The sequence below is a fragment of the Malus domestica genome, chromosome 16 (assembly GCF_042453785.1).
Source record: "Malus domestica chromosome 16, GDT2T_hap1".
Classification (NCBI taxonomy): Eukaryota; Viridiplantae; Streptophyta; class Magnoliopsida; order Rosales; family Rosaceae; genus Malus; species Malus domestica.
This window is the reverse complement of record NC_091676.1, coordinates 5,756,514-5,768,882: the sequence shown is the minus strand read 5'-3', so window position 1 is coordinate 5,768,882 and position 12,369 is coordinate 5,756,514. Positions and strand designations below refer to the sequence as shown.

Here is a 12,369-nt window from a genome sequence, read left to right as displayed (position 1 = left end):
AACTAATATTATCCAACAAAAAATATTTTAAATCATTCTCACTAACAATGAAAATATGACTATGTTTGAGACTTATTTTGTAAAGGTTAAGAATGTTTTCTTACAATTAAAAGCATTTGCGAAAGCGTTTGACAAAAAAAGTTAATTTATTTTAAACTGTTAGATTTTTATTTAATAACTATAACAGTACAAATTTAACAACTTAAAAATTAAAAAGTTGTTCGAAACACAATATAATTCAAAAAATGATTTTCACACCATTTTTAGGTTCTTACACACTTCTATTTAATTGTGGCATTCAATTTCGTTTGATTTGTTCAATCTAATAGTCATAATTTAAAAAAAAAAGTGTTTTTAAAAGAAAATTACATTATTCATTTTTAAATGTGTTAGAAGTTGAAAATAATGTGTGAAAATAATTTTCCAATCATTTTTGTCCTAACGAAAAAATTCAGGGCAAAACTTGGTAGTTTTCTTTTCCCCGCGAAAAAATAAAGAAGTTACTGAATGCTGCCTGTACGGCATACACTGTAATAAGTCCACTCAGCGATCCTCGTCCCTCTCAAACATTTAAAAACCCCAGAGACCCAGTCCAACTGATACATCCCCCATATAACTCTGCCGCCAAATCACTCTCCCTCCACCGCTTCAACCGCCTCCCCCTTCGTCTCCCCCAATCCCAATGCCCACAAACTGACCTCCTCCCTCAATTACTCAACCCCCTCCCGTCCCAGTTCACTGCCAGCAATCACCAATGGCGTCTCTCTCCCGGCGAGCCTCCTTCGGCAGCTCGCCCCAACCAACCGCCGGATCTTCCACGCCGGATCTGAAGCACCGCGTCATCACCTGCCTCAACAAGCTCGCCGACCGCGACACTCTCGCCATGGCCTCCGCCGAGCTCGACTCCATTGCCCGAACCCTCGCCCCCGGCTTCTTCGCTACCTTCCTCATCTGCATTCACAACACCGACTCTTCCACCAAGCCGCCCGTCCGCAAGCAATGCGTTTCTCTCCTCACCCTGCTGTCGAACTCCCACGGCGACGCCCTCGCTCCGTTTTTGTCCAAAATGATCTCCACCGTCGTCCGCCGTCTCCGCGACCCCGACTCCGTCGTCCGATCCGCTTGCGTGGAGGCAGTTTCCGCCATGTCGTCCAAGATCACTACACCGGCGTTTTCGTCGTCATTCTTAAAGCCATTGATGGACACTCTGGCGACGGAGCAAGACTTGAATTCTCAGATCGGCTCGGCGCTGTGTCTGGCTGCCGCGATCGATTCTGCGCCTGACCCGGACCCGGTTCAGCTGAAGCGGAGCCTGCAGCGGCTCTCGAAGCTGGCGAAGAGCGAGAGCTTCAAGGCCAAGGCGGCGCTACTGGTGCTTGTTGGGAGCATTATCGGGGCTGGTGGCGCGTCGAGCCAAGGCTCGTTGGACTGGCTTGTGCCGTGCGTGATTGAGTTTTTGAGCAGCGAGGACTGGACAACGAGGAAGGCCGCGGCCGAGGCGCTTGGGAAGGTGGCTACGGTGGAGACAGATTTGGCGCCGATTTATAAAGCGTCGTGCTTGAATGCCTTGGAAAGTCGGAGATTTGATAAGGTATATTGCCTTCCCTACCTCCCAAATCGGTTGTTTGGGGCTCTGTTTGGTTGCTGAGAAAGGGTAGGAGAAGAGGAAAAGTACTGTGATTTCAATCATATCAGTTATTTTCTTTTCTTTTTCTTAATAATTTTTTGATGGAATTTTACTAATTCGTTCTTTAACAGGTGAAGTTAGTCCGGGAAACTATGAACGAGACATTGGAGCTGTGGAAGGTTCTTCTTGCCGGCGATTCCGAAGCTGTTCCTGCTCCAATTCAATCCAGATCTTCAACTGGTAAAGGCCTTTTCTTTGTTTCGGAAACACAAATTGTAGCAATAAATGCCTGCAAGTTCTTTACTTGTTCAATTATTTGATCAAACAGTTTTAGAGATTTATGACATGAATCCTAATTCGAAAGCTATTTTTTGAACTATGAAATAGTTGTTACTATGGTGTTAATTTGTCCAGTTTGAGCAAGCTCTGTTGTGGCCTTTATTCTGCAATATATAATCTTTAAAGTTAAACAACTTTGGGACCCGTCTAATGTCATTTAATCTTCTGTTTTCTGTTGGATTTTCTCTTTCCGATGGGACCAGATAATGGGATTGGTCGATGCTCTCCTCCCTCATCAAAAAGTTCCGATGATGCCGGTTGTTGTAGGATTCCTCAACCAAAGAAAACAGTCCCCACAAACAGGTCCCCTCCATCAGATGCTTCTTTGGTGACCACAGCTAAAAAGGGAAGTCCTTTAAGTAGAAACGATAGAAAACCAGACACTGCCGTGTTCTCGAAGCAGGACCACAAGAAACCCACCGATTGGAAATTTGAAATTGCTACGCCAAACTCTCTCTCCTCGAAGGTGACCCATAAGGATGATATTGTTAGGAGTGACCCTAGAGATCCGGAATCAGGAAAGAATGACCCCATTGGAAATGGCGTGCTAGAAACTAACAGCTTACTCTTTAGTAAGAATCCTGGTGAAAAAGTATACAGATCTGGTGGTTTAAAATCCGGGTCACTCGTTGTTCCATTTAATGATCATGAGAACTATGACTCAGATGTTGAAGTCAGCAATGATGCAGAAGAAGTTTATGAGAAACTAAAGGATGCTGAGGATCTCAGTTTGATCCGCGAACAACTTATTCAGATTGAAAACCAGCAGTCCAGTTTATTAAACCTACTCCAGGTATGTTCCTGTACTTGTTCACCTTTTCTCTCATAATTCGACATGTTAATTGCACCACGACGAGAGGTGTTAATTTATTATCGTCTTCTTTTTAACTTTATCTCTCGGGTGGTAGTATTATTGTTAATCAAAGTTACTCTGCCTTACTTTTCATGAGGCTCGTACCGCCGCATTGTTGCCTGGTCTCTTCAAACTTAAAATTTGATAATGGGGAATGAGATAATGCAGGCACTGTTATTTAGTCTTGCCATTTTAAGTTTCTAGATGAAGTGTAGTTTCACGATTTATCTCCTCGTCTCTGCTTACTGACTTTGTTAGTCAGTTTTTGTATTTTCAAAGTTTCATTCTTATAATTCGTATCCTGTTCCGAACTTAAGGCTTCAGGCCAATATTAAATTATTCATAGTGATGCACAATGTTAAAGAAGCTTCTGGTCTGCTACTTAATCCCCTTTTCTACTTGTCTACAGAGATTTATTGGGAGCTCTCAGAGTGGGTTGAATGCTCTTGAATCACGTGTGCACGGCCTTGAGATGGCTCTAGATGAAATATCTTACGATTTGGCAATATCAAGTGGAAGGATCCCAAACGCAGAATCTGCCGAAAATACCTGCTGCAAGCTGCCGGGTGCAGAATTCTTGAGTTCCAAGTTCTGGCGTAGAACAGATGGGAGGTGTTCTACTTCGAGGCTCACTTCTGGAACCATTCCCTCACTTAATGCTATGCCTAACATAGCTAATAAAAATACAAGTGCTGAATCGTGTACTTTTGACCGCGAAAGGTTTCAGCACCAAAGTAGAAGTGCATCTACCGGTCACTCGTTGGCAAAAATGCAAGATGCCGAGAGGGTTCAGGCTTGCAATGCTAGTCGGTATGACGGGGTTTCGCCAGCTACATGTACATCATCAAGGAACCTGAACAAAAGGTAAGGATAACTAATTTTAGCACTTTATCTTTTACTTCTAGTTGTTTCATCAATTGGTAGTTCATTTTTTCGTGCATTTATAATTAGTTTGATTCGTAGGAAGTCCGTTTTTTATTTCAAAACGTCAGGAAGTTATGATTGCTTAAATTTTTCCTTTTTGTGTTTGACCACAATCATTCTTCTCCCTCTAGCTTAATTTTGTAATGTGCACTTTATCCTCAAACAAGCAATTTCTAAATCAACTCATTCTTCTTGTTTCTCAGACCATCTGCTTAGATAGAACGGAAATGGAAATTGTTGGATGGATCGATTTTGTCCAAGATACAGGCACCATACCGTGAGTCATCGAAGTACCCGAACACATTCAATTGAATGCCAAGGCCGATCAAGTAAGATACGTAGGTGCCCATACTTTATTAGATTTCTGAATCAATGTAGCATTTGATGCACAGGGAGCATAGGGCTCTCCTTCTACATGTTAGTATGTTACCCTCCCTGCAAAAGGCAGCTTTCGGATAAATGCAATACTCAGAGTAGCCTTTTGTAGCATGTGTTCTATTTATTACTTGCCTGCACCATTGCCGGTAAGGGAAGGAGGCTATAATCTGTACAGAACTACAGATCCAAGTTTGCTCATCTTTTCTTGGATTGCTGGTACTTGCTGTAAATGATCAATAAGTTTTTTTGTCGCTATAAATTTACGAGCGATCTAAAAATCTCCACCTAGGTGCTAGGTAGCTTGACTACAAATGCCATGGTAAATTTGTCTGGTTCCAAACCTATTAGAACAAGAGAACGTGGGCTGCAAAATTGAAGCATGTCATCTCACTCAAAAACAGTAAGGTCACATGGTGTGTGCAAAATCATGCCGTAGTACAGCTAGATTTAGCTTCAAGCAGTCCGAGTTCCATCCACATTGATACTTTAAATCTAATTTCCCACACCATTTCACCACTACAGCAACAACCAAGCCTTATCTCACTAAGGGTAGAGTCGATTTTATAAATCTTAGAACGTCACTGTGCTTGGTTTTGCGCAAACTCTTCCATTTCACCACTAAGCAAGAAAAAATTAATCTGCATGAACATTAAAAAGCACATGCATGATTTAAACAAATAAATCCCATAAGAAATTAAACAATCCTCTCATGTTTAGGAATGGCTCAAACAAGCTCTAGAGCAACAGACGAAATTAAACGGGAGCATGTAGCGGGAGAAAAAAAAAGGTGTGTGGTTATCATTTCGCAGATGTTATATAATATTGAAGGTGCTTTGAATGTTTCGCGCTCTGTAAGCTGGTTATGTAAGAGCAAGTTCTATCTATGGATTCCTTTTATGCTCCCAATTGTTTTTGCCGTGTCCACTAGGACTCCATTCATGTTTTTTTCTAACTGATCTGCATAGTCCTGAAGTCGGCTCTCACAAAAATACAAGACTATGTTGTATTGTAGTTCCACTTGATTCCACGCTAACCTACTTGTCGTGAGAATTACCCTAATCAGACAATACTATTGAAAGTTCTCCATAAGCTCTTATATGCTGCGGTCACCAAATGTTTGAGTGCATTTAGAAACTTCTTTTATCTGTAGGTCGGTCTGAAAATGACCTAATCCTTTGGGGACCAAAAATTTTTGGCTGTACAGAAGAGAGGATAGAAAATTGGGCCTTTTCTACCATTTTTGGTGCTGGACAAACAATTCACTTGTCCGGCTTATAAGAAAAGTAATGCTACACTTATCACATTTTTCATAATACATTTGTACCACGTTTTTAATAAAGGTATGGCACACCGACACATGCAGATTCCATCTCTATTATCAAATAATACAATGTGGTATAAAAATGTGACAAGTATCATCTTGTATAAAAACAAAAACTTATAAATATTCTAATATTTTCATAACATGCACGCAGTCACAGCAGTAGACCCAATTTTAAATATACATTTCCAATAATTAAAACTTGAACTGGAATTTTATAGAGGACCAATACCTAATTTCATACTTTTTGCATTTTATTTTATTAATGATTGAGCAATACTTGTTTTAGGTGCAACTAGACAATTAATAATATGCACCCAAAACGCCAAATGTGTTACTTTGCAGTCTTAATAATACGAAAACGACTCAAAATTTGCCGTCGTTTTCTATACTGTTCAAACCTGTCAAGTGTCAACCACCGAAAAACATTTTCCTAACTTTTTAAAAATTAATAAAAAAATTTGACCGGATTATATTCCGTACTACTATTCTTTTCCTGCATTAAATTAAATATTTAGAGTAGCTAAATGCTAACCATAATTTGACAGAAAAGTTGGATAAATTCCTTGAATTGTCATAAATTTCCTTGAATTATCCTAAATTCATTTCAGTCATCCTTTTCACGAATGGTTTTATTCGTTGGCTTATCTAATTATTATGTTGAATTAGACCACAAACCCATCGAAAGCAACACTTAAACTCGATTGACCATAAATTTATAGGAAAATTAATGAAAAAAAAAGTGAAAACTTTGAGTTTTAACGATAAGGACAAAATAAAGGGTAAAGTGAATAGTATCAAGATTAACTTACAGTCAATACATCACTAATAAATTTGACGTTAAATGTGCAATTACCGTGATGTAAAAGAACTGGTCAAGTTATCTCACAGGCCATTTGACGCATTTACTATTTTACTTTGGGCTTTTTGTTCAAAATAATTATGAGATTATCATAGCTTCTCATTTTGATATCTGACAATGAAGATCAACATACGCGGTTCCTAAAGTTTGTCCATTATAAATCATTTTGCTCATTCTGTAAAAAAATTGTCAATACCTCATTAAATTGTCACGTAAACGACCACATAACCACATTTTTAGGTGATTTTTGTCAAACAAACTCCTCCACTTAACAAGACTATTAACAAATTTTCCTGAAAAGACCACAATGATTTACAATAGACAAATTCATGAATAACTTATATCGATTTTCATGGGAAAATACCAAAATAAAAAGTTACATCGATCTCAATAACATATTTGGAAAAAAAGAAGCTTTTACTTTGTAGAGAATATATGTTTCCTAGGGTGCAAGAAATGAATCAAATGACAGTGAGAATGGTGGTTCGAATTATCGTGGGAAGCACATGGAATTATGCAGTTGCTTACACGGTTTTGTTCCAAGTCCTAAGTCCTAAGTCCTAACCTTTTGCCAGCTAAGCCTCCCTCCCTATTGAGTCTTGACCAAACCAAAAAAAAGAAATAAAGAAAAAGGATACATGCTCTTTTGGAACGAAGGTCGACCAGCTCCTTAGGCAACGCATATACCACTAAAAGTCAATGTGTATAAACATTTTGCTGCTACAATTGTTTGTAAGTACTGGTTTGATACTGAGATGTTTTTATAAAAAGTGGGTATTAAAAAAAGTTGAGCTCAAAAAAGTGTTTGGTAAACACTTAAAAACAGCTTATTTTCACAGTTTTGGGTAAAAAAAAAAAAACTGAAAACGTGAAGCAGTAAAAATAAGCTTATTCTCACAGCATAGTAGAATCAGTTTTTTTTTTCAAAGCACAGCAATACCAAACCAGCCCTAAGTATCACGAGTTAAGAAACAGATTTGAGGTTTATGTTATTAGCCCTCTTGACATGCGCTTATGCTACAGTTAGTAGGTTTTTATCAGAATAATTAAGGAGGGCTAGAAAATTGAGCTATGCTTATACGAGTATGTCCCGTATAGGCAGAGTGAAGGGAGTGGAAATAACTAGTTGATGATTGAATTTTTTTTTGTTTGTTGCCTATGATTCTCTTTGTATTATTTCATATTTGCATTTAGATTCGTTACAAATGTGATATTGATATTGTTCGATAGAAAAAATGGATTTATTTTCAACGTTATGCTTGTTCATTATGTCTATGTCGATAATAATTTGATGAAATCAATGACGGATGCATGAATTTATTTTTTTAGATTTCGCAGTCTGTTTCTATTTTATAAATTAGAACATTTAATACTGGACCTTCCAAAATTTAAATCATGAATCCACCAATGAAGAGAAAGCAACTAAACCGTAAATAAAACTTGCTTTGTTAAAAGCCAAATAACAATCATAGAATAATCATACATCAATCGGGGATGAGCCAATAGATCCTTGAGCAAAGGAATGAATTGGTCAGTGACAAGTGGACGCCATTTAGGTTGTCAAATTTTCCAAAATAAAGTTTACGGTTGTCACTTGTCACCATAGAAGAATAAGAATAAGAAAAAACAAAGATTGTGACGAATGCCACATTATTTGGTACTTATTCCAAATAGAACTAAAAATTGCTTTTAAAATCTAAAATCAATTTCATCAAAATTGGTTTCAGTTATTTTAAAAGTAATTTCAAACGAGCTTTTATTTGGACATGTGATTCTAAATTCAGTGATCTAAATCACTAGATACTATGATTTATTTAGATGGTTATCGTCCATCTCAAAGTGAGATTCTATATGAACTCTTCGCCACTTTATATATTTGGCACAATATTTTATAATATTAATACAGAAATTGTGTCATAAATATAAGATGGCGAAGAATGAAATACATATGTGGTTAGTTTCAATTGAGTAAAATATTTTTTTTAGGTAATGATTTTCATACTTTAGTTTGTTCATGGGCAAAATCAAATAGAAAAAAGGGATGTGATATCCACACACTCATTTTTACTTCTCTCACACCCTTTTAATTTTCAGTCGTTGAATCGGATGAATTGAAGAAGATCAAAGGACACAAATTAACAAGGAATGTGGGAAAAGTAAAAAAAATGTGTGAATAGCACACCCCTAGAAAAAATTCAAGTGGTTGAAACAAATGGTAAAAAGTAAGGAAAACTAATGAAAATAACTTAAAAACTTTAAGTTTTAACGATAAGGACAAAATAAAGGGTAAAGTGAATAATACCAAATTTGACTTTTTAATGTAAAAATGTGGTTTTTCATTAAAATGAACAGTACTACGGGTTTTTCGTTAAAACTCCCAAAAAAATATCGCTAACATTTCTCTTTTTGATTAATATAAAATCAACATTTTCTACTTTCGATCAGCCGTTCTCATTCATGAAATTTAAACTCAAAATCTTGTATTAACAAAAAAGGAAACTGAGTGCTACCAAAGGAGTCGCCTAACTTATACGTATATCCGACATAGTCAATCATCGTCCCACTGTTCATGTGGAGATGGAGAGCAGTAAACAAGTAACAACAAAAAGATGAATGAAATATGTAGTTTCTGAGCAACCTTCATGCATGCCTGTCTTCTACCTCACGCCATATAATTACAAATTACAATACAATATTCATATCCACCTCCCCCTAAAGCGTCCACCTCAAATCTCAATTATTTCGGTCTTCTTCCTGCCAAAAATCCCTTAACTAATCAACGTCGACAGCTTTAACTAATCATACTTCTTAATCCTCCACCACCACCACCACCACCCTCTCTCTCTCTCTCTCTCTCTCAAACCCCCGAAAGTTCACAAACTCCATAAAACACACTTGTCGGGAGTAGCAGATCTGCAATACCTAGTAATTATTCGCCAACTTTTTTGGGCTTTTTTCTCAGTTTCCACTTTTGGCAACTATGGAGTTGCCAGAGCAGCGCCGCAAGGGGAAGCGCATGGTGCGGTCCTACTTACAGGCGAAGCAGTACTTGTCTCTGAGGCGACCCATCTTTCTCTGCTTCTCGTTCTTTATCTTCTTTCTGTGCGTATTATCCGACCACTTCCGCCCGGCGTCGTTTCGGCCAGTACTCAACACCTCCTCCACCACCCTCTCCCTCCTCTCCTCCACCGCCAGCAACTCGATACTCCAGTCCTTCGCCGCCCACGGCAAAGAATCGCAGCCGTCGTTTCGAGTCCAAGATCGAATCTTGTTTCCCGATCACGTGCTTCTCATTGCGCCCAATCGGTTCCGCCAAGACGACCAGTTGGAGTGCGTTTACCACAAGCAGTTCAACGGTTCGGGTGACGACATTCTTGAAGGTAAAGAAAAGAATAAGCACCTGGATTTTGCTGTTCGACCGGTTTTATCCACCAACGACTACGATGAGTTCCGGTCCATTGTCCGGTGTCCGCTGCCGCCGCTCAGTTTCTCCACAGCCATTGATTTGCGACGACACGGCAGTTACGACTCGACGGCTGGGACTAACGGCACGGCTTCTCCATGGGACAAGGTGGTTTACAAGGCGGTTATTGACGGAGACACGGCGGTTGTGTTCGTTAAGGGGCTGAAACTCCGACCTCACAAGATAACGGATCCGACCTGGCTAAGATGTTATTTCGAGTTGGGGATTTTGGACAGAGACGAAAACCACGGCGTCTCTGTGCTCTCCACCGAAGCCGTCACCGCCGCTCAAGAAGTCGTCCGGTGCCCCCTCCCCCGGACTATCCGTAACAACCCCCACGGAATCCGAGTCACAGTCGGGTACAACACCAGCCACCCCAGAGCTCCAGTCCACGTCACTCTGCCTTCCGTGGCCACAATTCACAGTTCCAAATCCAATCCAGTCCAATCCAATCCGAAGAAGCACGAGCTTTGTGTTTGCACAATGCTGTGGAACCAAGCACCGGCGATTAGGGAGTGGATTATGTATCACTCGTGGCTCGGCGTCGAGCGGTGGTTCATCTACGACAACAACAGCGACGACGGAATTGAAGACGTCGTTCGGGAGCTCGATTGGCAGAACTACAATGTCAGCAGACAGAGCTGGCCGTGGATCAAAACCCAAGAAGCAGGCTTTTCCCACTGCGCCTTGAAAGCAAAAGACGAGTGCAATTGGGTCGGATTCTTTGACGTGGACGAGTTCTTCTACTTCCCGCGCGCGTTCCGCCGCCACGGAGGAGACTTCAGTGTTCCAGGGGAGAACTCTCTGCGAAAACTGGTTTCGAATTTTTCAAATTCAGCCACCGTTGCTGAAATTAGAACCGATTGCCGCAGCTTCGGGCCATCAGGGCTGAGCTCGCACCCGTCGCAGGGAGTCACGGTGGGGTACACTTGCCGGCTGCAGAGTCCCGAGCGACACAAGTCGATCGTGCGGACGGAGCTGCTCGACGTAACTCTGCTCAATGTGGTGCACCATTTCAGGCTGAGAGAGGGATACAGGCACGTCAATGTGCCGGAGGGAATCGCGGTGATCAACCACTATAAGTACCAGGTGTGGGAGACTTTCAGGGCCAAGTTTTTCAGGAGGGTGGCGACCTACGTGGTTGACTGGCAGGAGGATCAGAATAAGGGGTCGAAAGATAGGGCGCCGGGGCTGGGGACGGAGGCGGTTGAGCCGTCCAATTGGCGGCTGAGGTTCTGTGAGGTTTGGGACACCGGGCTGAAGGACTTTGTTCTGGGGTACTTCGTTGATCCTGTAACTAGGTTGCTGCCATGGGAGAAGAAGTCTCGCACTTCTGCACAGTAAATCACACACAGCAGCCATTTTTTCATTTTTTTTAATCTAATTATTCTTTTTTTTTGTTTACACATGTTCTACACAGAATCGAATTAATTACAAGAGTCTTACCGTGTAAATTTTGTGACAATATCAAATGAATTTTTTCTTGGCTTGCATACAAATTCATTTTTCTCAGTCAAATAAAATGGAGTATGGATATTTTCCTCTCTTTTTTTGTCATTTTATTATGTGTTTTCATGTGATTTAAATTATTTAAAGGAAAAGAAATTGGAGGTAACATTAAATTCGTAGAGTGTAAAACAAATTGAATAGGCGGGAAAGATACTACGATTCAACCAATTGATTTTATTAAGAGAAATCTTATTTGAACTCAATTATTGTCTTTATACACTTAATTAATAAAATCTCTCTACTAAACAGTGTGACCGGCATACTGAGTGGTACACCACTTGTCACTATACAAATGATGAGATATGTGTGTTAAAAAGTTAATAACTTAAAAAATAAAATTTCTCATCACTTACATAAAAACACAGGATGTACCATCCGTGTTCCTGTCACAATAAAAAATTTCTCCTGCTAAACTACTAAATTTGCCTTTGACGCGGGTAGTTTTATTCTGTTAATTTGGATTTTTTTTGAAATTAAATTGTTTTATTTTAAAATCCTAATTAGAGAGGAGTATTTTTAAAATTATAAATGATTCACCATTTATGACTTCTAGCTTTAGATAAAAGAGTAAATTGTAGCTATGGTTCCTTAACTTTAACTCAATTGGAACAATGATCCTTCAACTAAAAATCAACTACCATTGGTCCCTCAACTCATCAAAACGCGCAGCTATGGTCCTTTAACTAAAAATTCATTATCATTGATCCCTCAACTTTAATTCAACTGGAGAAGTGGTCCCTTAACTTTAATCCAATTATAGCAATGGTCCTTCAAACATAACTCGTTTTGACAAAAAATTTGACATAGTTGACGAAAATGACCATAATCACACAATTTGATGAGTTGAGGGATCCTAATTATATAAATGGTTATTCCAACATAACTTATTTTGACAAAATTGATGAAAATGACTATTGCCACACATTTTGATAAGTTGAGGGACCAATGGTAATGGATTTTTAGTTAAGGGACCATTGCTCCAATTTGATTAAAGTTGAGGGACCATTACTACAATTTACTCTATATAAAAACACTAATACTAGAACCCAAAATCCACCGACCAGCAACAACACATATTCTTGTATTACTTTTG

General features: G+C 39.4%; 2 protein-coding genes across 2 annotated transcripts; both read left to right on the top strand.

Moving 5' to 3' along the window:
* The first annotated feature begins 407 nt into the window (after positions 1 to 407).
* Positions 408 to 4,380, top strand: LOC103402963 (TORTIFOLIA1-like protein 4). Its single transcript, XM_008341749.4, has 5 exons — positions 408 to 1,591; positions 1,759 to 1,867; positions 2,170 to 2,759; positions 3,229 to 3,683; positions 3,947 to 4,380. Exons 1-5 carry the CDS (start codon positions 755 to 757, stop codon positions 3,957 to 3,959), a joined length of 2,004 nt encoding a protein of 667 aa, XP_008339971.1. The 5' UTR covers positions 408 to 754; the 3' UTR covers positions 3,960 to 4,380.
* Positions 4,381 to 8,696: 4,316 nt separating this feature from the next.
* Positions 8,697 to 11,311, top strand: LOC103402959 (glycosyltransferase family 92 protein RCOM_0530710-like). The gene has a single exon (XM_008341747.4). It carries the CDS (start codon positions 9,285 to 9,287, stop codon positions 11,109 to 11,111), a length of 1,827 nt encoding a protein of 608 aa, XP_008339969.3. The 5' UTR covers positions 8,697 to 9,284; the 3' UTR covers positions 11,112 to 11,311.
* Positions 11,312 to 12,369: the final 1,058 nt, after the last annotated feature.

What these genes read in the sequence shown, in the direction of transcription:
- LOC103402959 (XM_008341747.4), top strand. Translation starts at nt 9,285, where the DNA reads ATGGAGTTGCCAGAGCAGCGCCGCAAGGGGAAGCGCATGGTGCGGTCC.
- LOC103402963 (XM_008341749.4), top strand. Translation starts at nt 755, where the DNA reads ATGGCGTCTCTCTCCCGGCGAGCCTCCTTCGGCAGCTCGCCCCAACCA. An exon ending in TCAATCCAGATCTTCAACTG is followed by an intron (nt 1,868 to 2,169) that starts GTAAAGGCCTTT and finishes CGATGGGACCAG; the next exon opens with ATAATGGGATTGGTCGATGC. An exon ending in GTTTATTAAACCTACTCCAG is followed by an intron (nt 2,760 to 3,228) that starts GTATGTTCCTGT and finishes ACTTGTCTACAG; the next exon opens with AGATTTATTGGGAGCTCTCA.